The sequence below is a fragment of the Microcaecilia unicolor genome, unplaced genomic scaffold (assembly GCF_901765095.1).
Source record: "Microcaecilia unicolor unplaced genomic scaffold, aMicUni1.1, whole genome shotgun sequence".
In the NCBI taxonomy this organism is placed as follows: domain Eukaryota; kingdom Metazoa; phylum Chordata; class Amphibia; order Gymnophiona; family Siphonopidae; genus Microcaecilia; species Microcaecilia unicolor.
In genome coordinates this window covers 75,058-102,114 of record NW_021963011.1, presented here as the reverse complement: position 1 = coordinate 102,114, position 27,057 = coordinate 75,058, and the positions used below count along the sequence as shown (strand labels likewise).

The 27,057-nt window shown below is 46.9% G+C and overlaps 1 protein-coding gene across 1 annotated transcript; it reads right to left on the bottom strand.

The window, feature by feature from the left end:
* Positions 1-369: 369 nt before the first annotated feature.
* On the bottom strand, positions 370-26,850 carry LOC115458726 (class II histocompatibility antigen, B-L beta chain-like). The gene is made up of 5 exons (XM_030188550.1): positions 26,688-26,850; positions 5,273-5,540; positions 4,022-4,302; positions 1,633-1,746; positions 370-455 (listed from the first exon to the last, which is right to left on the bottom strand). The coding sequence occupies exons 1-5, from the start codon at positions 26,791-26,793 to the stop codon at positions 415-417; spliced, it is 810 nt and encodes a 269-aa protein (XP_030044410.1). The 5' UTR covers positions 26,794-26,850; the 3' UTR covers positions 370-414.
* Positions 26,851-27,057: the final 207 nt, after the last annotated feature.

Sequence of the window (27,057 nt, the reverse complement as noted above, 5' to 3'; positions counted from 1 at the left end):
CCATCCTACAGCTGGGCCAAGTTTCTATGTCTGTGTCTCTCCATCACGCTCCATCACCTTCTCATGCTTTATGAAACAGCTTTCCTAACATATCTCTTACTGGGATTAAAACAATATGGGGTATTCTGAACACAGCCTCCTCCCCACCAATGCTTCCTGCCCAACTGTACTGTGGGCAAAGAATTCACAAGAAATGTTACGGGCAAGGGCTCCCTTCCAGGTGAATTCTATGTAGGAAACCATCTAAGGTATATACTGCAAAGCCTTCACCCCCACCTATTATATTAACTACAAGGTCCCCTACTCCCTGGGTGCATTCTAGACAAACTCTCCTGGGTGTTTTCTGCACACGGTCTCATCCATCATCTTTCTATATGCTGAGGGAAACCGTCAGGCACAGTCTTTCTCTAGAGATTATTTACCTTCATTGGGAGGAATCCTAAGTTGAGTTGTACCTGAAAAAAGAAAGAAAGAAAGAAAGAAATCAATCAATTCAGAGTTATTCCTAAATCTAGATACAGGAAGATCAGGAATTTGAGCCTGTGAAGATTTTTATGTTTAGAGCAAACATTCAAGTGCTGTAGGTATTTTCATGTTCCTAGACAGCTGCAATCTGAGGGGCTGATGCACAAACCATCAGCTCAGCTTTAACCTGGTTTTACTGGCCAATCAATGCTCAAATGATATTAACTTGTGCTGAAACTATTACCGCAGACTACATTAAAATGTATTTAAATGCATGTTAATGTGATCATTATGTACCTTGCAGCCATGCTCATAAGATTCCATTGCACGTTTAACGCAGGAAACTGTTCACCAAGTTTGGGGTAAAGTAGAAGGGTTTGTTGAAAGGAGTGGGTGTCTAGTGACACCCCCTTCTCTCCCTTCAATTCAAGCACCCTGCCCTGGACTTCTTGGTGTACCAGCCTATAGCACCCTAGCAGTCTCCCTCCCTCCCTGTCCCTGACTCTACTCAAATACCTCCTCGTATCCCCAGCTTAAAGATTCCTCCCCAGTAGTCTAGTGGGCTCCCCGATTGTTTTCCGACTGGCAGCTCCCCCTCTCTCCACTTGACATCAAATCCCTGGTGGTCTAATGCCCCCCTTCTAACCCAACCCCTGTTCCCCCAGTCTGAACCCCACACAAATTCTCCGGTATAGAAGAAATTCTCTGTTAATCTAGCAGGACCCCATATCCCCCATGACCCTAAGCCTAGCCCCCAACCTCGTAACTTGCCCAAAGAGCAATGCAAACTCACTGCTGCCTATGGGCTCTGATACTGTTGAATTGCACCTCTTCGTTCTCTCTCTCTCTGTTACTATTTTCCCTTTTCCTTTCTTCCTTCAATTATTTTAATCTAAACAGCTCACAACAGATCTCTAAAAGGCGGTATATCAAATATTGATTAAACTTGAAACACAAAATTGGAGGAACCCCACCCCACACAGTGCATCCTGGGATGTACCATATGGGGCCTGTCTACCATATAAAGGAGAAATTCCCCTATATGGTAGATAGGCCTCACCCACTGCATCCCAGGAGAGATGACATTATCTGGCTGTGAGTGTGGTTACCTTGAACAGTGATGTGACAGTAATAAGAGGTGAGATTATCGAGTTCTGATTATTTTACCTTTTTTATTCTTCAGGTAAATGATGAGTCCCAATATGATGAACACAACCCCCAACATGAACCCCACGATTCCTGTCAGCAGTTTGCTCCTCCCAGACTCCGAGGTCTCCGGCTCTGTATAAAACACAACACAAAGCCTAAGTGTTCACAGGCTGATAGACAGAGAGAGCAGAAGCCCAGGCTCAGCTATAGGAGTTACACAGACTGAATGACGGGGAGCACAAAACATTTGCCAATCCCCTGGAATTAGAGATTATTAGGTGATGTGTACAACAGACACTGTCTCCTCACACTCATGTGTCCCTAAAAATGATGGGACTGTGGAAAAGTGATTTATTTAAATAAAAAGCATTTTATTCTCATAAATTAGACATCCGAGAATCGTGCGCTCTCAGTGCCCTTTGGGGGCATTTTTGAAACTCCCTACACTAGTGCATCATCTTTGGGGTCTTTTCCCCACATGATCTCTGCAACAATTTTCATAAAGAAAGTGCATGCAGAGCTTTACTTTGAAAATAGGAGGGTTTAGAGTATGTTCAGGTCACTTGCACCTGCTTTGTGCAAGAAGAATTTTGCTTGAATCATGAGAAGAAAGGTCCCCAGGAAAATACGGTAGTTAGGATGACGTGAACTGGGCTGGGCCATTTTGTAGATGGCAGCTAAGAGAAGCGGGAGCGAGTGGGTATTGCTCCTGCTTCCATCTTACAGCTACCGGGGGGGGGGGGGGGGGGGGGGGGGGTGGAAGACAACGCTAGGCCACCAGGGATAACTTCTGATTTGGGTTGTATCTAGAGCCACCGAGGGGGTTGGGGGGCCACCAGACCACCAGGAGATTTTCTTAGTTATGTGGGGGTATGCTGGAGGGGGAGGCATTTCGGGGGGAGCCTGTAAGGGGAAGGGTGTTGCTGTCTCTTCTCTCAACCAACCCTTCTAACGGTAGCTTGGACCTGGCATTAAGCTTCCAGTCCTAAATGCACCAGTTAGCCTTTTTTTAAAGGAATTGCTGTGGTCTGTGCTAGTGGTTTTAGTGCATGTGCTGAAACCATTAGAGCATTTGGTGCACAATAACGTGACTGCTGACCCGGTGGAAACCCCCTTTCAGTGAGGGCTTTAGCTTTGAGCCTTGACCCTACACCCTGTAAACAATCAATTTGTATTTACCTGCTCCTCAATGGTATCCCCCCTTAGCTGTCTCTTCTCCAAGCTGACCAGCCCTAACCTCTTTAGACCTTGCTCATATGAGAGTCATTCTCATATGAGGCTCAGTCTCTGGCTGTCTTCAAATCTAGGCTTAAAGCCCACCTCTTTGCTACTGCTTTCGACTCCTAACCATGACTCTCTTACTCAGTACCCTCACTTATCACCCCCACTACTGCAATTTCCCCACTCCTAGCTGTCTGTTCGTCTGTCCAATTTAGATTGTGAGCTCTGTTGAGCAGGGACTGTCTTTCTTCTATGTTTGTGCAGCACTGCGTACACTTTGTAGCGCTATATAAATGCTAAATAGTAGTAGTAATAGTAATTCTATCCCCTTATTCATTTTGATCTCCCTTCTCTGAATCATTTCTAATTCCTCTGAATCTGATTGAAGAGATGGAGACCAGAACTGAACACGGTATTCAAGATGTGGTGGCACCAGAGGTGTCATGATATTCTCTGGTTTCTTCTCCACTGGAACCACTAATTGAGAGTGAAAAGTGAGGGTCTGGGTTCAATCTGCTCAGACCTAAGAGCCTAAAATTTCCCATTCCCCCTCCACGTGAGAAAGGACTAAGAGCTCTTCACCCTGCTGAGGACGGGGGATGGGAGGCTACACTCCTAATAGGACACTTGGGGGGGCTACACTCTGAATAAAAGGAAACGGGGCGCTACACTCTGAATAGGAAACAGGGGGCTACACCTAATAGGACACTGGGGGGGGCTACAGTCTGAATAGAAGGAAACAGGGGGCTACACTCCTAATAGAAGGACACTGGGGGGGGGGGGGATCATTTTATAAAGGTGTTTCCTTTCACAAAATCTGTTGTCGGCACATAAAAGGCTTCTTATGAAATTGTCCCCCTCATGAAAATGCGCCTGGTGACAAGAAGATTTCTCACTTTTACACGACCAGAGTGTTCAGGGCCGTAGCTTGTGCACAGTGTGGGTGGAGTCAGGAAGTGCACACAAAGGTTATAAAACACTCACTGATGCACATTCTTCAGCTTTATACACTTACACCAACCCCTGAGCAGGTGTGAATGGATCCTGGCTGCATTTTAACCACCGTTTCAGCAGATTAGTGTATTTATAAATCAGCCTTAAAATACGCATCTACTTGTCCTTGCAACCTAGGGAATGTCCTATAAAATTATTACTCAGATAAAGAGAAGGGGGGTAGCCATCTTACCCCAATTCACTCTGAGGGGCTGCTGCAGGCTGCTGTGCTCCACCTCACACGTGTAGGTGTCTCCGTGCTCCGGGACAGTCTCCAGTATCGCATCCACCCGATAGGTCCAGTCTCCATTCTGTAAGAGCTGTGCATAGACCACCCTGCTCTCTTCCACCCCGTTCCTCAGCCACTTCACCTGACCCTCGGAGGGGTAGAATCCGCTGACGATACAAACCAGAAGGTTCTGGTGTTCCAAACTGGGAGATCTTGTAGGGGTGATTTTCACTTTGGGGGGGACTGGAAAACAGACACACAGCCTGATTATTATTCTCTAGGGAGGGGCAGATATGGTCTGTTAGATTTGGCCATCAGAGCTAATGGAAGAGGCACCACTGAGATCCCAGGAAGCATTAAATGATGGGAGGATCCTGGCTCCATGCCTGGGGTGGGGAAGGAGTCACTTAATGGTGACATCCAGAGGCTGGAATAAAGATCAATGATTACAGGACTCCCCAGACAGAGGAATGTCTCTGCAGTGACCAGACAAGATAAAGGGGAGGGGGGGGGGGGGTGAAGGCTGATGGTGCCAGATCTGAACACTGGCTGATATTCAGCTGCAGGTTGAAATTGGTGGTGGGGGGGGGAGTCAAAAGTAATAACTGAAGGAGAATTATCTGCCTGCAATGGGGAGGGGAGTCTGTTGCATATGGCCAGAGGATAGAGGGACAGAAAATGATGGGTGCAGGGACAGAGGAACACAGGGTAACAATTGGAGCATCTCACAGGGACTGGTAGCTGGAGAATAGCCTATGGGGAGGGGGACATCTTTTTCTTTAAACCCCTAAGCTGGGGTCTTTACTGGTTCCCCCAGTTCTGTTCAGGGAAGAGAAGGGGAGGGAGGGAGTTTGGAGCAGAAGAGAAACCGGTCACTTGACTGCTAATCCTTGCTCTTGCTGTTGCCCTATCTGCCCCCTTGTTCCTCGTGGGGAGAAGGCCATTCTGTTCTCACCTCTTTTGTGTGCTGTGTGCACTGGGGGGGGGGGGGGGGGGGGTCTCCGTCTTCTGTGGAGTTTCTCTGGGGTCTCTGGTTTCTTCTCTCCCGGGATTTATATCCCCGTTTGGCGGGAAGTGGTGAGGAGGGGTTGTGCTCGGTTTTTTTTTCTTTTGGGAGGGGGGGGGGGTTGTGCTCTGACCTGGCTCTGGATAATGCGGGGGGGGGGGGGGGGGGGGTTGTTCTGTCTCGTCTCTCTCCTGTGGTGTCTCTGCTCTCTCCTCTGCTCGGTGAAGGGTTTATCCAACTCATAGTTGAATCTGCAGAATGTCTCCACCACAGCCCGATTCTTCTCCAAATACGCTGTGTCATTGTTGTAATAATCCGCCTGCGCCACCCCCTCCTCCGTTTTGCCCACAAAGTGCCCGATGTCACTGTCGAAGTACTTGAACTCCTCCCGGTTAATGAACTCCCGATCCAGGAACCGCATCCCCTGCCCGCCGGCTCCGAAGTGACACTCAGCCTTCCACTGATAGAGGAAAACCGCTGCAAGAGACAGAGAGAGAGAGAGACTGTAATAGTCTGGTAGAAAAACAGGGAGATAGAAAGTCTAGGTGGTCGGTGGCCCAACTGTTTGGGGAGGCTAAAGGGGACGGGGTTAGGGGTGGGGCCAGGGGTGGAGCTTAAATCCATAATTGTCTGATAACACACAGAAAAAATAAAGAAATAAAAATAAAAGTCACAATACCTTTTATTAAATTTAGATATTAGATATGTATCATATGTCAAAGAATAAAGTGGTTGCTCAAAGCATATACTAACCACAATCGCTCAACTGCAAAACATTATGCACAACTTTGTGCAAAAACACACTCAGAACCTTACTGTACCATAAATATTACACTGGGCAGAACCTAATACACCAATATACCACCCATACGGAAAATGCAGACTGTCAACAATATGAAACAAGGGATCATCTAATATAATAAAACGCACCGTGAACGTTCTAATGAGGACAACGTTCTGAAGCCATCTGACGTCACTCCCTGAGTCCCTGGCTGTAGGGTTCGTGGCGTTCGTGGTGTGAAGCCATCCAGCCGTCTCTGCCCCGCCCTCGCGTCTAAACAAACAAATCCGGAAGCGAAGCGTCAGGGAAGGAGGCGGCGCTCCCGACGTCTACCCTTCCCTTCGCTGTGTTCCGCCTTCAAAACAAGGCGGAACACAGCGAAGGGAAAGCTAGACGTCGGGAGCGCCACCTCCTTCCCTGACGCTTCGCTGCACGAACCGCCACGGAGGTAAAGTTAAAAAGAATAAAAAAAAAAAAAAAAGGGATGCATGGATGCGAAGGGGTGGGGGGGCATGGATGCGAAGGGGGGGGCATGGATGCGAAGGGGGGGGCATGGATGCGAGGCATGGATGCGAAGGGGGGGGCATGGATGCGAAGGGGGGGGGGAGAAGAGGGCGGGCCAGGCTGGGACATGGGAGAGAGAGTAGCATTGATGCGAGGGGGGGGGGTCATGGAAGGGCGAGAGGGGACTTGCTGGAAAAGGATGAATGGAGGCGGCAGGGGACAGAGGAGCATGGATGGGTATGGATTAGGAGGGCAGGGCACAGGGAGAGAGGGGAATTACTGGAAATGGATGAATGGAGGGGGCAGGGGACAGAGGAGCATGGATGGGCATGGATTGGGAGGGCAGGACTCAGGGAGAGAGGGAAATTGCTGGATAGGGAAAAATGGAGGGGCCAGGTGACAGATGAGCATGGATGGGCATGGACTGGAAGGGCAGGACTCAGGGAGAGGGGAATTGCTGGATAGGGATGAATGGAGGGGACAGATGGGCATGGATGGATATGGATTGCAGAGCAGGCCTCAGGCAGAGAGGGCAAATGCTGGATAGGGAAAAATGGAGGGGCCAGGTGACAGAGGAGCATGGATGGCCATGGATTGGAAGGGCAGGACTCAGGGAGAGGGGAATTGCTGGATAGGGATGAATGGAGGGGACAGATGGGCATGGATGGATATGGATTGCAGAGCAGGCCTCAGGCAGAGAGGGGAAATGCTGGATAGGGAAAAATGGAGGGGCCAGGTGACAGATGAGCATGGATGGCCATGGATTAGAAGGGCAGGACTCAGGGAGAGGGGAATTGCTGGATACGGATGAATGGAGGGGACAGATGGGCATGGATGGATATGGATTGCAGAGCAGGCCTCAGGCAGAGAGGGGAAATGCTGGATAGGGAAAAATGGAGGGGCCAGGTGACAGAGGAGCATGGATGGGCATGGATTGGAAGGGCAGGACTCAGGGAGAGGGGAATTGCTGCATAGGGATGAATGGAGGGGACAGATGGCCATGGATGGATATGGATTGCAGGGCAGGCCTCAGGCAGAGAGGGGAAATGCTGGATAGGGATGAATGGAGGGGGCAGGTGACAGACAAACATGGATGGCCATGGATTGGGAGGGCAGGGCTCAGGGACAGAGGGGAATTGCTGGAAAAGGATGAATGGAGGGGGCAGGGGACAGATGGCCATGGATTGGGAGGGCACGGCTCACACTCTCTCTCTCATATACAATGTCTTTCTGACTCTCACTCTCACACAGTCTGTCTCACACAGTATCACATTCACTCTCTATGTGCCACACAGTCACTCACACACTCGCTTGGTGTCATACACTCACTCTCACAGAGAATCTGTGTCTCACACACACTCTCTCTCTTGCCCACACACACACACTCTCTCTCACACTGTGTCTCACATACACACACTCTCATTCTCACACACACTCTCTCACAAACACACTCACACCCAGACTCACTCTCTCTCTCACACACTCACACTTTCACTCTGACTCTCAAACAGTCACTCTCACATACTCTCCCAAACATACACACTCCAAGGAAAACCTTGCTAGCGCCCGTTTCATTTGTGTCAGAAACGGGCCTTTTTTTACTAGTAATATCATAATTCTCATGCAGAGCCACAAAACATCCTAATTCATGTTTAATGTGGGCTAAAATGCCATAAATAAGTAAATAAATATAAACTTTTGCATCTGATTCTCAAAGTGGACATATTCCAAACACTATAATGAAAATAAAATGATCTTTTCTACCTTTGTTGTCTGGTGACTTTGTTTTTCTGATCATGCTGGCCCAGTATCCGAAGGGAAGGCTTACAAGTGAAATATTCAGATCCTTTTCTTAATACAGAAACCTCAAACACCAATCTCTTTTCACATATTTTCTCATTTACCACATAATCAGGCACTCTTTTATAATTTCAGTCAACTTAGATCAAACAACAATTCTTTCTTTCCTTTCTTACACACGGAGCTCAAACATGCAGATCCTGTCTCAGTCAAATCTCTCTATTACCAGACAGATTTTCTAACAGGAGCTGCTCATCCAATCAGAGAGCTCTATTTGAATGCAGATTAACATACATACACTCTAATGGGAATTTTTAGTCAAAAACACTAGATAAACCCTTCGTTTTTGGATGAAACTTCATATTTTTGATCAGAGCCATGCCCTAATATTAAAGCTGTAAACATTCCCAACCATTTTTACCCATAAATATGCAAATGAGAACCTCCCAAAAACAGACTAATTTGCATATGGCTTGAGCAAATTTGAGTACATAGCATACCAATCCCACTTCCTAGCACCTAAATTCTGCAATTAGATTTAATGCAAATACTTTTAAAACTTATTTTTAGCACTATTAAAATTTCAGGGGTCAGTGCAAGTCTCTTTGGTATGAACTGCTCAAGTGCAGGAATTCTAGTTACCGTATTTTTCGGACTATAAGACGCACCGGACCATAAGACGCACCTAGGTTTTAGAGGAGGAAAATAGAAAAAAAAAGTTTGAAGCAAAATGTGTGGTAAAATATTTAATAACATACCATAAATAACAATATTTAACCAATGTAAATGTAAACAGACCTCAACAGCAGCATTAACAACCATTATTACTGACTTTAAGCTTTAAGTACAGAAACTACTCTAATCATCAGGGAACCCCAAGAACTCCTCGTCACTACTGTCCACATTTATGAGGCTCAGTTCCTCAGAATCACTAGCATCACTGTCTTCACTCTGTTCATAGAGGATGTCATCTTCAGAGCCATCTAAGGCATTGCTGATGCCACATTTTTTGAAGGACCTCACAACGGTTTCATCCTTAACTGACTGCCATGAGGTTTTCACCCACTCACAAACTTGGGTGAAAGTGGGCCTCTTCATTCGTCCAGTTGGTGTCAGATCATGATTTCCAGCAGCCATCCATTTATTCCACTCTTCTCTCATTAAAACTTTAAATGGCTTGTTGATGGAAACGTCCAAAGGTTGCAACTGGCTGGTAAGCCCCCCAGGAATTACGGCTAGATGGGTTTTCTCTTCTTTAAATCTCTTTTTTGTGGCTTCAGTGATATGTGCCTTAAACTGGTCAAGCACTAATAGAGCAGGTTTTTTCAGAAGCCCTCCAGGACGTTTGGACCACACTTTTTCTATCTATATCTTCATGCCATTTTCGTCCATCCATCCTTTGTCATGAACATGAACAATAACTCCTCTTGGGATTGCCTCTTTTAGCATGGTTTTTCTCTTGAAAATCAGCATTGGTGGCAGTTTGGTGCCATCTGCACAGCAGGCCAACACAACCGTGTAATGGGTTTTCTCATGCCCTGAGGTTTTCACGGTTATGGTTTTGGCACCTTTCACATCAACAGTCTTGTTTGATGGAACATCAAAGGTTAACGGGACTTCATCCATGTTCCCAATCTGGCTTATTTCAAATCCATTTTTCTTTCTTGCATCCAGTACAAATTTGTGAAAAGACACAATCATGGATTCATATTCTATAGGCATTTTTTGTGCAATCCTACTTTTGGTGCGCATAGCAAGACCACATCTCTTCATAAATCTGTGGCACCATGATGGTGATCCAGTGAAGTCCTCAATGCCTTTCTCTGTAGCAAGACGTTTGGCTTCATATATGATCATTTTTGTAGATACTGAAAAGCCATTGTTCCTGTGACGTGTGATCCACTCTTTCACATCCACTTCTAACTGTGGCCATTTTGCAGCATGCCCACGAAAACATTGTTTCGTTTTGTCCGTTTTTTGCAGCTGATCCTCCTGTTTCCTCCATTCCCGTATCATTTTTTCGGTTGGAGGTGGCCCAAAGTGTTTCTCCGCTGCTCTGTTACCATGTTCTTTGGCGTACTTCACTACCTCCAGTTTAAAAGGGATTTTATATGAAAGCCTTTTCTGCTTTGACATCTTTCCACAATTACGGTAGATTCAGCAGCATACTACGGTACGCTATTTTATCTTTCTGCAACAAAATACAGTAATGACAGAACTATCAGTTCTAGGGCCCCCTCCCTCCCTCCCTGAGTTCCAGGAGGACCTGCCTCCCTGAGTTCCAGGGCCCCCCTCCCTCCCTCCCTGAGTTCCAGGGGGACCTGCCTCCCTAAGTTCCAGGGCCCCCTCCCTCCCTGAGTTCCAGGGGGACCTGCCTCCCTGAGTTCCAGGGCCCCCCTCCCTCCCTGAGTTCCAGGGGGACCTGCCTCCCTGAATTCCAGGGCCCCCCTCCCTCCCTGAGTTCCATGCCCCCCCTCCCTCCCTCCCTGAATTCTAGTGGGGCCTCCCTCCCTGAGTTCCAGGGCCCCCTCCCTGTTCCAGGCCCCCTCCATTCCAGGCCCCCCTCCCTCCCTGAGTTTCCAGGCCCCCTCCCTCCAAATTCCAGCCCCCCTCCCTCCCCCTGAGTTCCAGGCTCCCTCCCTCTGAATTTTAAGTCATCCTACCTCGTCAGGTCAGCGCGAGTGAAAAGCATGCAGCCCTTCCCTTCTCTCTTGCTCAGCTCTGGTCCCGCCCTCATTTCCTGTGGACCAGAGCAGAGCAAGAGAGGGGGAAGGGCTGCACGCTTTTCACTCGTGCTGCCCCGACGAGGTAAGACTTAAAATTCAGAGGGAGGGAGGGAGGGACTAGGCTGGCGGTCGGTGAGATATTGGGGGTGCCTGAGCACCCACGGAGTCGTCGGGACACCCCCTCCTTCCAGCCCAGGGCCCACAGCATCGCCCACTCTGCCGCCGCCGGCTTCCTGCAGCGGCGATCCTGCTCCTGCCTTCCCGCTCCACCGCGAACCGCTACATTCGGACTATAAGACGCACCCCCCATTTTCCTCCCAAATTTTTGGGGAAAAAAGTGCGTCTTATAGTCCGAAAAATAAGGTAAATATCTCCCTGGCAACCCAGGACACCTCCAGCTGACACCTCCAGCCAACCCCCCTGCTCTGCTCTCCCAGCAGTAAGGTAATCAAATTACACCAATTTCTACAACTGGTTACACAAGGCTGGAGACAGGCTTTCACTGCAGCTGCTGCAATCAACAATTTAAACCCCCTGCGGAGGCTTAGCCTCTCCAAGCCTCTTATACCCAGCGCCTATCAAAGAGACTACCTCTACCCGAGAGACAGGAATAGGCCACAGATCACATCCCGACAGAGAGAGACAGACAGACCTTGTCATCCTGAAAGTTAAAGAGAATCCAACCCCCAGAGAGAGACAGACTGTGATCCTTCCATCTGGGTTTACATTATCCTCATTGCAGCTCAGCTCTCAGGTTATCAGATCTCAAAACCTATCTTTTGGGGAGTTTTGTAAATGCTTCTTAAATGTTAATATCGATCAGATAATGTACTTTCTAGAAATGCCCAGTAATGTGTCTCTAAATGGGGTAAATGCGGAAAGAAATGTCAATTGTATTGTATTGTATTGTAGATTGTCACACTCCTTGACAGCCAGAGAGAGATAGAAAAAGAGACCGTCTCACCTCTGGCCCTGAGAGACATTTAAGAAACCATTCATCACATGCAGAGAGACACAGAGGGATTGAAAAGCCCTTAAAAAGAGAAAGCATGAAAGAGAGAGAGACAGAAATATTCTGACAGTCAGAGAAAAAGACCAACTCACCCCCTGGGACAGAAAGACAGCCCATCAGAGAAAATGAAAAGCCCTAAAAATTAAGAACTATGAGACAAAGACAGAGAGAGAGAGAGAGAGAGAGACTGCCACACTTCAGTAGATAAATTAACCATCAGAGCCTCAGACAAACTGATAGAGAACAAAGACACCATCACAAACTGACAGCATGAATGAGAGACTGTCCGACCATGTGACACGCACTCAAACCATGAACAACAGCCACTCCCAGGGAGACAGGCAGAGAGTGTGATACCCCACCCCCAAAAAGAATATACATATAGATAGATAGATAGAGAGAGAGGACGAGGGGGAGAAAGAGAGAGGGTAGAGAGAGAGAGACTATTCTACTGGCCTAGATTACAGATTAAGTATGGGGAAAGCTGAATTTTGGGTGGGGGTAGTTGTACAGAATTAGGGAAGGTACCTTTTTTATGCTCCTCCAGGTCTGTGAGTGCAAAATGATGGATAATGACACGGTTCCTCTCTCAGCCCTCTCTCCTGCTCTTCTCTTCAATTTTTCACAGTTTCTCATATTGGTTTATTTTTCATTTGTTTCTATTACCTTGTTTTACTGTATCTGGTTTATTTATCTTCTACTTTAAACTGTTTATCCAGGGAAACATCAGAGAAACAAAGAAATACTCAGAGGGTGAGACAGTGGCAGAGACCGTCACATCTTAAGAGAGACATGAGGAATTGGAGGAGACAGAGTTTTACTAGAGGGAGGTCTTGCCAGATGGATCTGATTAATTTCTTTGCCTGGTCCAGGTACCAGAGAATTGGACTGAGGGAGAGGTTAGATGTGGTTTATTTAGATTTTAGCGAAGCCTTTGACAAAGTTCCACATAGATGACTTATAAATAAACTGACTGATCCCTGTAGGCGCATTAAAGTGACTGACTGTTCTGTCCTCTGACAGCCTCATACTAGTTTATAACGTGATCCTAAAATGTGTGTAATGCTTTTACTGTTATTATCATTTCTAAGGACTGTCATTGCTGCAGTTTTCACTATGCAAAGATATGTGAGCAAAGCATTGTGTGTAATATAGTTCACAAGCAATGCAATCACACTTGCTTGGCTGTATGAGAACTGTTACCACTGGTTGTGAGGCTGCCCAGACCTCCTCTCTCTCCCTGCCAAGCTTGGCTCTTTTGTCTTCCTGCTATCATTTCCTGGTTATTCTCACTATCTCTGTCCTGGGAGGTCAGCCAGGCATGACCTTTCCCTCCAATCGAGGGCTGTCCTCTATCACCTCCTTTGCCACCCGGTGGCAGGCTCTGTCCCCATTGGTCTCTATCTGCTCCTCCCTGAGCCTGTGTGAAGCCTCAACACCCCTTTGGCCCTTCAGCCATGAGGCATTCACCATCTTGGCCTAGACAGCTTTGTCCTGCTGGAACTCCCTGCAACGAACTTGGGTTTTTACCTTGAAAATATCTTCTCCCTAATGAGATTTCGCACATTCCAGTCACCCAGCTTTGAACTACTTCTACCTGTTCAACTATCTTTCTCCCCTGCAATAAAGCTACCTCTCCTCAGATCTCCACCTCCAATAGCTCTCAGATTAAGGAGTCTCTGTGCCCTGGAGCAGCACTTCTGAACATCTGTCTGTGAGTAACTAGCTCAGTGATGCTTGAAGCAAATTATATTTACATTCTTGTCTGTCTTGAACACTTGCAGGAACCTCCGTCCCCATGTTAAAGAAGACAAAACCAGCAGTTCAGGGTGAAAAACTGACAGGAAATCCTGTGCTCAAAACCTTCTACGCTGCCCCTCACCTGGCGAAAACATTTGAGACCATCACGTCCTGTGCACTACAAAGGAATACTTCCTGACCTCATTATCACACATTTCAATACAATTTAGGGCCATCTTTTATTTATTTACTAGTAAAAAAGGCCAATTTCAGGGGAAGCCCAAGGATCAGTTCTTGGTCCGATTCTTTTTAACATTTTTATAAGCAATATTGCAGAAGAGCTGTTTGGTAAGGTCTGTCTCTTTGCAGATAGTACACATGCCTGACAATGAGGATAAAATCAGGAGGGATCTAGTGATGAAGAATTGAAAGATTTAATACTTAAAAATGCAGGGTCAATCATTTGAGCTGCAGGGAACAGTACAGTTTAGGAGGGGAATAGCTTTTCTGTGATCGTATGGCTGGGATGATCTTAAGTTGTCTGAACTGGTAGAAAAGGAGACAACAAAAGCCAGAAAGATGTTTGGGTGAATAGGGAGAGAAACAGCCAACAGGAAAAAGGAGGTGAGGATGCCCCTGTATAAGACTCTGGTGAGACCTCATTTAGAGAATTGTGTACAATTCTGGAGATGAAGCTTCAACAAAGATATAAACAGGATGGAGTTGGTCCACAGTGCGGCTACTGATATGCTTACTGGTCCTCATCATAAAGTGTATTGGGACAGACAAGATCTGACTATGTATTCTTTGGAAGAAGGGCAGGAGAGGGGAGATATGATAGCGATATTAAAATACCTTCATAGCATAAATGCAGAGGAGGCAGGTCTCTTTCAATTCCGGAACAAGCGGGCATAGGATGAAGATGGGACAGAACAGTAGTGGATGCCTGGAATAGCCTCAGTGGAAGTGGTGGAGCATAAGACTACTTGAATTCAAGAAAGCTTGGGACAACATAAGAACATAAGAGAATCCATACTGGGTCAGACCAATGGTCTATCTAGCCCAGTATCCTGTTTTCCAAATAGTGGCCAAGCCAGGTCAAAAGTACCTGGCAAAAAATCAAATTGTGGAAACACTCCATACTACAAATCCCAGGGCAAGCAGTTGCTTCCCATGTCTCAATAGCAGACAATGGACTTTTCCTCCAGGAACTTGTCCAAACCTTTTTTAAACCCAGATACACTAACCGCTGTTACCACATCCTCCAGCAAAGAGTTCCAGAGCTTAAATATTCGTTGAGTGAAAATTGTTTTCCTCCTATTTGTTTTAAAAGTATTTCCATGTAACTTCCTCAAGTGTCCCCTAGTCTTTGTACTTTTGGAACAAGTAAACAATGATTTACTTCTACTCCTTCTACACCACTCAGGATTTTGTAGACCTCAATCATATCTCCCCTCATCCGTCTCTTTTCCAAGCTGAAGAGCCCTAACCTCTTTAGCCTTTCCTCATACGAGAGGAATTCCATCCCCTTTATCATTTTGGACACTCTTCTTTGAACCTTTTCTAATTCCGCTATATCTTTTTTGAGATACGGCCACCCTCATCAATTGAGAATAGAGGACCAAATTTTGAAATTGGCCTGTAGTTCAGTATCAGCCTTGCCCTTCCCTACCCCCATCCCTCTCTGTAGCCTGGCATCAGCCCTGCCCTTCCCTACCCCCATCCATCCCTGTAGCCCAGCATCAGCCCTACCCTTCCCCCCATCACGTCATCCCTGCAGCCATCTCCCCTACCCTTCCCAATCTCTCCCCCCCCCCAACCCTGATACACACCAGCATTAAATATAAAACCTACCAACATTTATATTTAATGTTGATGGGTTTCTTGGTAGGGGGTGGTCTCTGCAGTGCCCAAGTTTAAAAAAAAAAAGTTTTATATATGAACATTTTTTTAACGTCCTTGGCACTACAGAGCCCACCCCCACCCAGAAACCCACCAACATTAAATACACAACATTTTTGTTTAAACCTGGTATTACACAAATTAAAACATTTTTATTACCTGGTCTTGAGCTTCCTATAGAGATCTATTGCCCCTGATGAGGTCCTAATGAGTGTGCACATGGGATTCCAGGTTCTAGGCCCGATTCCCCAAGCATAGCAGCAAGAATGTTAAAAAAGCAGGCAGGAAGGCTTCTGAATGGCTGCATGTTGCTGTGCAGCCTAACTGGTGCCAGATTCCGAATTCTTGAAGCTATTCATCTCCAATTATCACATAAACTTCACGATGTATTCCATGTGCAGCAAGAAATTGCCCCATCCTTTCCCCTGTAAGCCACATTTTGTAATTTTAAGCCTAAAGCGGCCCTTACACTCCCCCCCCCCCCCCCCCCCGGGGTGGTGTATTCTACCCTGAAATCCCTCATTCTTATTTTGGCCCATTTCTGAGAAACCGGAGATGAGGGGAAAAGAGAAAAAGTTTTATTCTAGTCTGCACTACAGGCAGTTCAAATTCACAATTCACCATTAATTTCTTTTTTGAGATACAGCCATTAGAACTGAACGCAATACTCAAGGTGCGGACGCACCATGGAGTGATACAAAGGCATTATAGTATTTTCAGTCTTATTCACCATCCCTTTCTTAATAATTCATAGCATCCTGTTTGCTTTTTTGGCCACCACCACACACCGAGCAGAAGATTTGAGCACAGAGGATCTCTGAGGGAGAGGAAGGGAGTGGAGAACTTAGTACTTGTTGTGGATCACTTCACACTGGTACTATTCAGATATAGTGTCCTTAAAATCCCATAGATAAAATACCTATACTTTTATCTGCTGCTGCTGTATATATAAGTGATAAACTCCTTAACTGACAGACCTCAATCTTATTCTCTATCAAACCACAGGCAAATAATCCTGTGCATCAATGGATCACAGCAAATACCAGCAAAATCTATACAAAGTAAAGAAAAATACCAACAGCCTCAGAAACATCAATACTAAACAAGATAAAAAGTATAACTTTCAATCTGACATCACAGTGTCTTTCCCCTTCCTGAAGTTACAGACTCCAGTAGATCCATCCAGTCCTGCCACAAGGGGGCAGTGCAGGTGGAACATGTGTGTCTGGGTGCAGGGAGGAGGAGTGAGGGGCTTTAAGTGTGCTTGTGGGGAGCTGGGGGGTGGGGAGTGGTATTCAAGCAGTGGCGTACCAAGGGGGGGGAGGGGGGCGGTCCGCCCCGGGTGTCGGCGGGTGGGGGAGTGCTCCGTCGTCTCCTGCCACCACCCTGCGTTTTTTTTAAAAATCCATGCAGCGACGCAGGCAGCGCCTCGTGTCTGCCCTGCTGTGTGCTGTGAAAAAAGAAAATCGCTTTGCTAGCGTCAGGCCTTCTCTCGCTATGTCCCGCCCTCTTTTGAGGTAACACCTATTTCCTCGAGGGCGGGACATAGCGAGAGAAGGCCCGACGCTAGCGAAGCGATTTTCTTTTTTCACAGCACACAGCAGGGCAGACACATGGATTTAAAAAAAACCGCAGGGTGGTGGCAGGAGAAGAGGGCTCTGTTGGCTCTCCACGGAGGGGGGGGCTCAGATGGGAGAGGGGGGCTCAGATGGGAGAAGGACGTGGGGGAGCTCAGAGGGGAGAAGGGGACTGGGGAGGGGAGTGCTTACACACACAGAAGGTGTCCTCTCCACAGGAGAAACGCAAAGCAAAAGAAATAGTGGATCCAAAAAAGTCCTCTCTCACGTGGTGTCTTCTTAAACAAGGTCTTTATTTGAAATCAATAACACAACAACCCGACACGAAACGTATTTAAACTCGGCAGCCATGCTTAGAAATGTCCTCGAGATTTACTACATTTTTCTCTATTCTCGTTCAGGTACACGTTACAAAGTGCACCTCCACCACCTTTTTTATATATATATTTTTATTTTTTATATATTTTTTTGTTGATTTTCTCTATTTTCTTTTCACATTAGCGTAGTTTACAAGCTGGTACATCATCATGGAATATTTTTCCATTTTAAAACATCTGGGCTCGTTTAGACCTTTTTTGTCAGGAGCCACATAGCACTCCTTGAACTTGTGTAACCCTGCAATTTGTCTCCGGGTATTGCCATGAAACTTTGACTTTGATTATGCTTATGATTTTTTTTTTTTTTTTTTTGCGGGGGGGTTAATTTCCGGGGGGGGGGGTTGTTTGATTTTGTGTTTACTTTTGTATTCTCTGTATGACAAAACCTTTAATAAAAATATAATTTAAAACATCTATTATTAATGTCTCCCTTATTGTGGTCAGAACGTACATACAGTACATATATTTTTACATGCTCCACTACTTATTTGGCTATATATCTCTCTATATAAAAAGCAACACCAATGTTCTATGAAGCCTCCAGCCGGAAGTGTGAAGGGGGCGAGATATCCGGTTTCCCTATGAGTGTCTGCCCCGCCCTCTCTGTAACACAGTCAGTGAAGGAAAACAGCAGAGCAGGAAATCAAATCGCTGGCTCTGTAACAGTGAAGGACTCAGAGGGGGGAGGGGAGAGAGGCCAGAGGGCAGGGACACACACACTCCCACATGCACACAGAAGAAAACATTGCTAGCCCCCGTTTCATTTGCATCAGAAACGGGGCTTTTTTACTAGTATTCTTATATAACACATATTTTTCCTCTACATATAATTTCATTTTTTCTTTATGTACTATTTTTCGCTGTATATATACACTTTTTTATATTATATTTTTCAACCTTTGCATCTAGTTCTGTGGTTTGTTTTAACCTTTTTTTAAATTATTATTATTGAGTTATTGGAAATCCGTATCTTTATTACTCGGGCCCCGTTAGATGCTTAGTCACAAAATGTCCCTGTTGTTTTGTCTTTTTGAATGTGTTTTTGATTGTTTTTTAGATTCCCTTTGAAATGTCAATTGTTATAGGGATGCACACACATCTGTACTTCATTATTAATAATAATAATACAAATCATCTATCCTTGTTTTGTATGAATCCTTTATATGTGGTGTAAAAATATATACTCTTTTATGTATTGGTTATTACAGTTGTATGCTTTTGCGTAATATTCATATGTAATATGTTTTTATATATATTTTTTTATCATAGATAATCTCAGCAGAGTGCTAAATGCTTGGTAATTTGATCTACATGATTATTTTTTATATTGAAAACCAATAGGTACGTTCCTTTTTGTACACATTTTTTTACCTTTTTATTTCATTTTACTCTAATGGATATATGGTATTTTGCAAAGATATATATGTTTTTGTTTGAGTTTAGTATCCATATGTTTTTATTGATTTTATATTTATGTTTATCTATAGACCCCTGACGCAGGCCGTTACGGCCGAAACACGTTTCGTGTCGGGTTGTTGTGTTATTGATTTCAAATAAAGACCTTGTTTAAGAAGACACCACGTGAGAGAGGACTTTTTTGGATCCACTGTTTCTTTTGCTGAGGGGAGTGCTTATCCATTACCTCTTATTTCTTATTATGAAAATGAACTCCCTTACTTGAACACCTAATCTACTTTGTCTCCTCCACCTTAACTATGTATTTCTCTTTTCCAAAATTGGTGATCACCATTAAAGAACAATTGTAAGCCACATTGAGCCTGCAAATAGGTGGGAAAATGTGGGATACAAATGCTACAAATAAATAAATAAATAGGGGAGCTCAAAGGGGAGTAGTGGCCTGGGGAGGGGAGCTCAGAGGGGTTCTCAGAGGGGAGAAGGGGACTGGGGAGGTGTGGGGGAGCTCAGAGGGGAGAAGGGGATTGGGGAGGGGTGACGGAGCTCAGAGGGGTACTCAGAGGGGAGAAGGGGATTGGGGAGCTCAGTGGGGTGCTCAGAGGGGAGAAGGGGTCTGAAGCTGGACCTGGGGTCTGACAAGGGGGCAGGAGGGAGAATGGGTCCATGCCTGGGGCAGGTAGGAAAATGGGTCTGGGGCTGAAAAGGGGGGATGCAAGGCATGTGGTGGATGAAGGGGGCTGGAACTGGGGGCTGAAAAGGAGGGTATTTGGGATAAGGGGGCTAGTACTGGAACTGTGGGCTGAAATGGGGCAGGGGCTGAAACTGGGGGCTTTAAAGGGGACAGGGAGAACTGGCTGGGGCTGAAGCTCGGGACTGGTGAGAGAAAAGGGCTGGGGTTGAAACTAGGGGCTGAAAAGGGGACAGGGAGAAGTGGCTGGGGGCTGAAGCTCAGGACTGATGGGAGAAAAGGGCTGGGGACTGGTGGGATAGTGGGGCTGAAAAGGGGGGCAGGTGGGAGATGTGGGCTAGGGCTGGAACTAGGGGCAGGTGGAATAAGGGGGCTGGAACTGGGGGCTGAAAAGAGGGGGCAGAGAGAGAGGGGACAGATCCTGAATGGAAGTGGGGAGCGTGAGGGAGGGCAGACCCTGGATGGATGGGAGAGGGAGGGCAGACCTTGGATGGATGGGAGAGGGAGGGCAGACAGATTGAAGGGGCAGAGAGAAAGGGCAGATGGTGGGTGGAAGGGGGAGAGAGAAAGAGGGCAGACTGGGGCAAATGCAGTGGTGTTCCTAGCCTCGACGACACCCGGGGCGGATCGCCGATGCGCCCCCCTGGGTGCAGCACGCCCCCCCCCCCGTGAAATGACACCTCCCCCCCCTGGCGAAATGACACCCCCCCAGGTGCACGCCGCTGGAGGGGTGCCGCAACGTGCACCTGTCTGCTCCCAGTTCGCTACCCTAAATTCTCTCGTTCGCTGCAGCTCCCTCCCTCTGCCCTGGAACAGGAAGTAACCTGTTCCGGGGCAAAAGGAGGGAGCTGCAGTGAACGAGAGAATTTAGCGTAGCGAACTGGGAGCCGACAGGCGTGCGCCGCGGCACCCCCCCAGCGGCGTGCACCCGGGGTGGACCGCTCCCACCGCCCCCCCTTGGTATGCCACTGGGCAAATGGTGGATGGAAGGGGCAGAGATAGAGGGCAGATGTGGATGGAAGGGAGAGAGAGGGCAGATGTTGATGGAAGGGGGAGAGAGAGATGGCAGACTGGGGCAGATGGTGGATGGAAGGGGAAGAAATAGAGGGCAGATGTGGATGGAAGGGAGAGAGAGGGCAGACAGTGGATGGAAGGGGCATTAGAGAGGGCAGACACTGGATGGCAGAGAGAGAGAGCGAAGACAGATGCTGGATGGAAGGAAGACAGTGAAAAGAAGATGAGGAAAGCAGAAACCAGAGACAACAAACTGTAAATATATATTTTTATTATTTTGCATTAGGATATAGTATTGTAGCTGTGATAATAAATGTTTATAAATAGAACATGTAAATAAGGTAATCTTTCTATTGGACTAATTTTAATACATTTTGACTTAACTTTCAGAGAACAAAACCCCCTTCCTCAGGTCAGGATAGGATACTGTAACAGCACTATACTGTACTGACCTGAGGAAGGAGATTTTGGCCTCTGGAAGCTAAATGTATTAGTCCAATAAAATGGCATTATTTTATTTTCAGTATTTGTTTTATTTCTATTTGTTAATTTGTAAAGTGGTGATTGGTGTTAGTTTTTTCAAATTTACATCTGCTGTCTTTATATTTTGCACAGTACTAGGGGACATTTTCTGTTTCTGTGGTGTTGCATTGTATGCAGAGTCTGGCATCTTGGGGTTTCAGTTTAATTTTTGTCTAAATAGAAAGTTTATGATTACTTATTCTATAGTGGATTAGGGTGTATCTGTGTTTGTGAAAAAGACATGGCTTTTGGTTGGCATTGACTGCAGGATTGACGATCTGTACTATTCTGTCTGTTTTCGTTTTACAATAGGTGAATTGATGTTCTAGTGCTCACTGTAGTGTTTAAGATGCTTTCCTTTTCCTTGTGTGACTCGTACAAATTACTGCTTATGGTATGGTAGAATTGCTCTATAGGTCCTGAGTGTTTTGTATTCTCGGTATGCCTAGTACTGGATTTGGGGGGGGGGTGTTAAAAAATGACCGGCCCCGGGTGTCAACTACCCTAGGTACGCCACTGTATTCAAGTTTGCAAAATCAGAACTAATAAAGCGGTTCAAGCACAAAACATCTAAAAGAATGCAAAAACCTAAGCAAAAAAACAAGAAAATTCTCTAACCAGAGCAGAAAGGGTTCCCACAAGAACATTTAAGGGGCACCTGATTTTATAAAATCTGAGAGAGTACAGAACAACATGAAAATGGAAAGAGATAGAAAAAAAGTTGTATAAAATCAAGAAAGTCACAGATAATGCCTTCTGGAACAGTGGAAGAGATGGCAACCCCATTCTACATTGTTGGACAGACAAACAGCCAGACAGACATGGATCCCTTTAACGATTCAAGTTATTTCATCTCTTACAAGCCATACAAATGGAAACGGCTGCAGTACCTCCAGTGGACACAAAGTGTCAGTATTACCATATTTACAGAACATGAGAACTAAGGTGAAATAGGTTCATGTCTGTCTGTCTATGGGTAAAATTACTTTCTGAACACAGGAGGGAAAGTTACCAAATTATACATGCAGGAAGAAAATGGGAATCTATCAGGCAAGTTCAAAAACAGGAACAAAAAAGATCAGGTTACTGTTTTCAGAGAACAGAAACTCCCGATAAATCACCCTCTTTAGCAGATAGTTACAGGCTCAACTCAAATTCTTCACTCCCAGAGCCAAAAAAGGCAGACGAAGAAAGACATAGCCCCCCCCCCACCAACATACCCTCCACACTTGGACACCTTCCCTCCCTACACACATCCCTCCAACATCACCCCCCTCCCCCCCCCACACACACATTAACACACTCTCCTCAATCAGATCTCTCACATCATCACATGCACAGCCCCAACATATCCCACCTCGTACATAGTAGCCACTATCCAAACTCATAACTCTAGACCCACAAACCCCTACTCTCAAATCAGACCCCCAGACAGACACACTCTCCATGCACACCAGTCCGTCTCCCTATAGGCAAAACATCCCCCCCCCAACACACACACACATAGAGGCTTCTTTTCAAAGCACCTAGATTTACAAAGTTACTTCTTCAAGCCTCACACATCACCTCTCCTCCCCAATCCTTCATAGATGTTTAAGTGAAGAGTCCTGTAATGAGCTATGTCAGTTCTCAGCACTATCAGCATCAGATATTTTCTTACCTTTGATTTCAGAGCCCCAAAATTACCTATATCTGTGGGTCCCTGCAACCAGTTGTGGTGGTGGGTTTTCCACAGTGTCACATCTCTTATCCTTACCTGGAGGGTCCCTGTAGTGAGTTCTGTCTGTCCTCTGCACTGTCACTATCAGAGATCTCTCTCTGATCCTTACCTGGAGGCAGTGGTTTGCTGGTAAATTTTTAACAATAGGCTCTCTTCCCGGTCCACCTTGGTGCCCCCCCCCCCCCCCGTCCACCACTGCACCCCCCCCCCATCCACCTCTGCGCCCCCCCCCCAAAATTGCAGAGCTGGCTATAGCCGGGGGGGGGGGGGGGGCAATGCATTACTGTCTCCAGGAAAAAAAATTAAATGATCCCAGGTTCCAATCTAATTCATGTTTAATATGGGATAAAATGCCATAAATAAGTAAATAAATATAAACTTTTAACGTTCAGCACCTGATTCTCAAAGTGGACATATTCCAAACACTATAATGAAAATAAAATTATTTTTTTCTACCTTTGTTGTCTGGTGACTTTGTTTCTCTGATCATGCTGGCCCAGTATCTGATTCTGCTGCTCTCTATCTGTTCCCTTGACTCCGTTTCCAGGACTTCCTTTCCATTTATTTCTTTTCTTTCCTCCTTTCTTCTTCATTTCTGGTCCTCCGCAGACTTGACTGTACAGTGGATCCAGCTTCTGCCTATTTTCTCCATCCATGTGCAGTTTTTCTCCTCACTTCCTTTTCCCTCATCTAATCTCCTTCCTCTATCTTCCCTCCATGTCCTAAAACTCTTCTCTCTCCCCTGTCCCCCTCTATCATAGGCGGTCGGTGGCCCAACTGTTTGGGGAGGCTAAAGGGGGCGGGGTGCCGGGGGGTGCCGGGGGTGGGGCTTACATCCATAATTGTCTGACAACACAACGGAAAAATAAATAAATAAAAGTAAAATAGTCACAATTAATACCTTTAACAATTCAACATCAGATCCTCCAAAATATTATAAAACCACACAATCTTTCCACTGCAAAACACTATACACAAACTTGTGCAAAAACCCACTCATAACCTTACCAAACCATAACAGCACTAATTCCAAGGACAGGATGAGCTACAACCTTATGCATGGAAAGGCAGCACTGTAATTACACCGGGCTCTAAAACACCAGTACACTACCTAGTGAAAAAAAAAAAAGGGCTGTAAATACTACATGCTAGCAGAATACTGCACCTTGATCACACATGAAAAACACATGACAACTGATATGACAAAAGGAACTAGAAATCAAAAGATATGAAGGCAAAATATTGAACTGGAAAATTACCTCAAGAAGTCAGACTCGGCATGCAGCAATACTAGAGAAATTGAAACTTACATGCAAAATATCATAGATACACATTTCCAAAAGCTGACATATTCCAATTAATACATTCTGAATAAAATACTTTTTTCTACCTTTGTTGTCTGATCTATTCGCTTTGGTCCCAGTGTCTTCTGTTTTATGCAGTGTCTTCTTTCCATTTGATATTCTTTCACTCACCATGTCCACCATCCTCCTGTGTCCTTATGCGTTCTGTCTAGCATCTGTGGCACCCTGTCCCTATCCTTCCTCCAGTTGCAGCATCTGCCCTCAAAGCGTTCCGATCCAGTCCTTAAATTCAGCATTTCTCCTCACTCCCCTCCATTCATCCATCCATGTTCAGCAACTCTCCTCCCTCCCCTGCCCTCCATCCATATCTAGCAAATCTCCTCTCTCCCCTGGTCCTTCCATCCATCCATCTAGCAAATCTTCTCTCTCCACTGATCCCTCCATCCTTCCATATCTAGCAATTCTCCTCTCTCCTCTGCCCGCTCCCCACCATGTCCAGTGATTTCTCTTCTCTCCCCTGTCCCGTCTACCCCCTCTCTCCTCATCCTTCCATCCGTTTTTCCTCTTTATCTCCCCATCCTTCTGTTTTCCTCTTCTCTCTTTCTCTCCATATCCTTCCATTCGTCTACCCCCTCTCCTGATCCTGCCATCCAACGTCTACCCCCTCTCTCCCGATCCATCTAGTATCTCTCTCTCTATCCCCTTCCTTCCATCCAGTGTCTCTCTCTCTCTACCCTTTTCCATTCATCATGCCCCCTCTCTCTCCCCATCCTTCAATGTTTCTCCTGCTGTTAGTTTCTCTCCCTACCCTTCCTTCCAGCGTCTTCCCTCTTTCAACTCCCCCCCCCCCCCACTTTCTCCTCATTTTCAGCAGCTTTTCCCTTTCTCCAGGACTCCAGCCCTTCTCCATGTCCCCTCCTTCTCTCCCCATCATACCTGCCTAGTGCCTCCCAATCACCCTTCCACCAGGTATTAAATTGTTGGCCACTGCTGCTTCTCCTCTGCAGCAGCAGCGCCCCGACAAAAAAAAAAGTAGCACGCGTTACTTACATGCCCCTAAAGCAGGAATCAGCTGGGAGACACCACGCAGCTGCAACCGCATTGGAGGAGCATTGGGCAGGAACTGCACCGGAGAGGGGCCGGCCCGCACACGAGAACTGCAAACAGTAGCAGCTTTCCTTCAAGCATGGGCTGCTGCCGGCACTGCAACCGCTCCTCTCTCCGTCCCCAGAGCAGAGCAGGAAGTCGATGTCAACTTCCTGCTCCTCCAGGGGCAGAGAGAGGAGCGGCTGCAGCGCAGACAGCCCATGCTTGAAGACTACTACGGCCCCGCTCTTGCCGCTTTACATTTTTTGTTTTGTGGCGCGACTCGCGCCGAAGAGGAGAAGCAGAGACTTTCCCGCTTTGGCGGGAGTGCGGGAGTCTCCCGACTTCGCAGGTCTGGGTTTGTGTTGGGTGGAGGGAAAGTGGCTACGTTTCGGGGGGGGGGGAAGGGGGCAATGCCCATGGGCGGGGAAGTTCACACAGCTGGGCTGGGGAGGCTTAGCCTCCCCAAGCCTCTTATATGGGGCGCCTATGCCTCTATCCATCCATACCCAGCAATTGTCTTTTCTCCCCTGCCCTCCTACCCATCCATGCCGTGCAATTGTTTTCTCTCCCCTGCCCCCTCTACCCATCCATGCCCAGCGATTCTCCTCCCTCCCCTGCCCTTCCCTCCCGCTCCCATCCATTTCCAGCTATTTTCCTCCCTCCCCTGCCCTCCCATCCATGTCCAGCGATTCTCCTCCCTCCCCTGCCCTCTCCTCCGGCTCCCATCCATGCCCAGCGATTCTCCTCCTTCCCCTGCCCTTCCCTCCTGCTCCCATCCATGTCCAGCGATTTTCCTCCCTCCCCTGCCCTCCCCTCCCGCTCCCATCTCATGCCCAGCGATTCTCCTCCCTCCCCTGCCCTCCCCTCCGGCTCCCAAACATGCCCAGCGATTGTCCTTCGCCCCCACCATCCCCTCTCGCTCCCCTCCATCTTTTTTGAATACCTCCTCGCCATTGAAGTGCCGCATTAAAGTCCTGCTGTGTCTCTAGCTTTCCCTCCCTGTTTGCTGCAGTTCGCGTGAATTTCGTGCCCTTAGTCCCGCCTTCTGACGCATACATGAGAAGGCGGGACTAAGGGCACGAAGTTCACGCATCGTGAACTGCAGCAAACAGAGAGGCAAAGCTAGAGACGCAGCAGGACTTTAACGCGGCACTTCAACGGCGAGGTATTTAAAAAAGATCGAGGGGACGGTGGGGGCAAAGGATAATCGCTGGGCATGTTTGGGAGCGGGAGGGGAGGTAAGCATGGTGCCCTCCTGCCATGCTTACCTCCTGCAATGGAGCCGGCTCGCCCCAAACAACAACTGGCTCACAAGAGCTGTCAAAATTTAACAAGCGGCTCTTGCGAGCCGGAGCGAGTCGGCTCCAGCACACCACTGCCTGGAGGGTCCCTGTAGTGAGTGCTGTCAGTCCTCTACACTGTCACTATCAGAGATCTCTCTCGGTTTCTTACCTGGAGGGTTCCCGCAGTGAGTTAAGTGGGTTCTCAGCACAGTCAGGATCACTATCAGAACTGCCAGACTGCAGCCCCCAGCTCCAGGTGCTCGGACAGAGACCATCGTGTTTTTATTTATTAAACAAAGTAAAAGAAGTGACTAAAGCCAGTAAAGTCCCATTTCTGGGTGTCAGGGAGACTGGCACTGCTGCCCCTACCAGCACACCAGCAAACCCCCTCCCCTGAAACACTGGAGAGAGGTGTGTGAGCCAATCAGGTTTTGAAGCTCAGTTGTGTCATCAGTCACCAGGGAGAGAGAAGTGTCAGTGCTACTGAGAGCCTGGAGTTTGTGCACCAGTCAGAAAGACCCGGGACAGGAGGTACATGA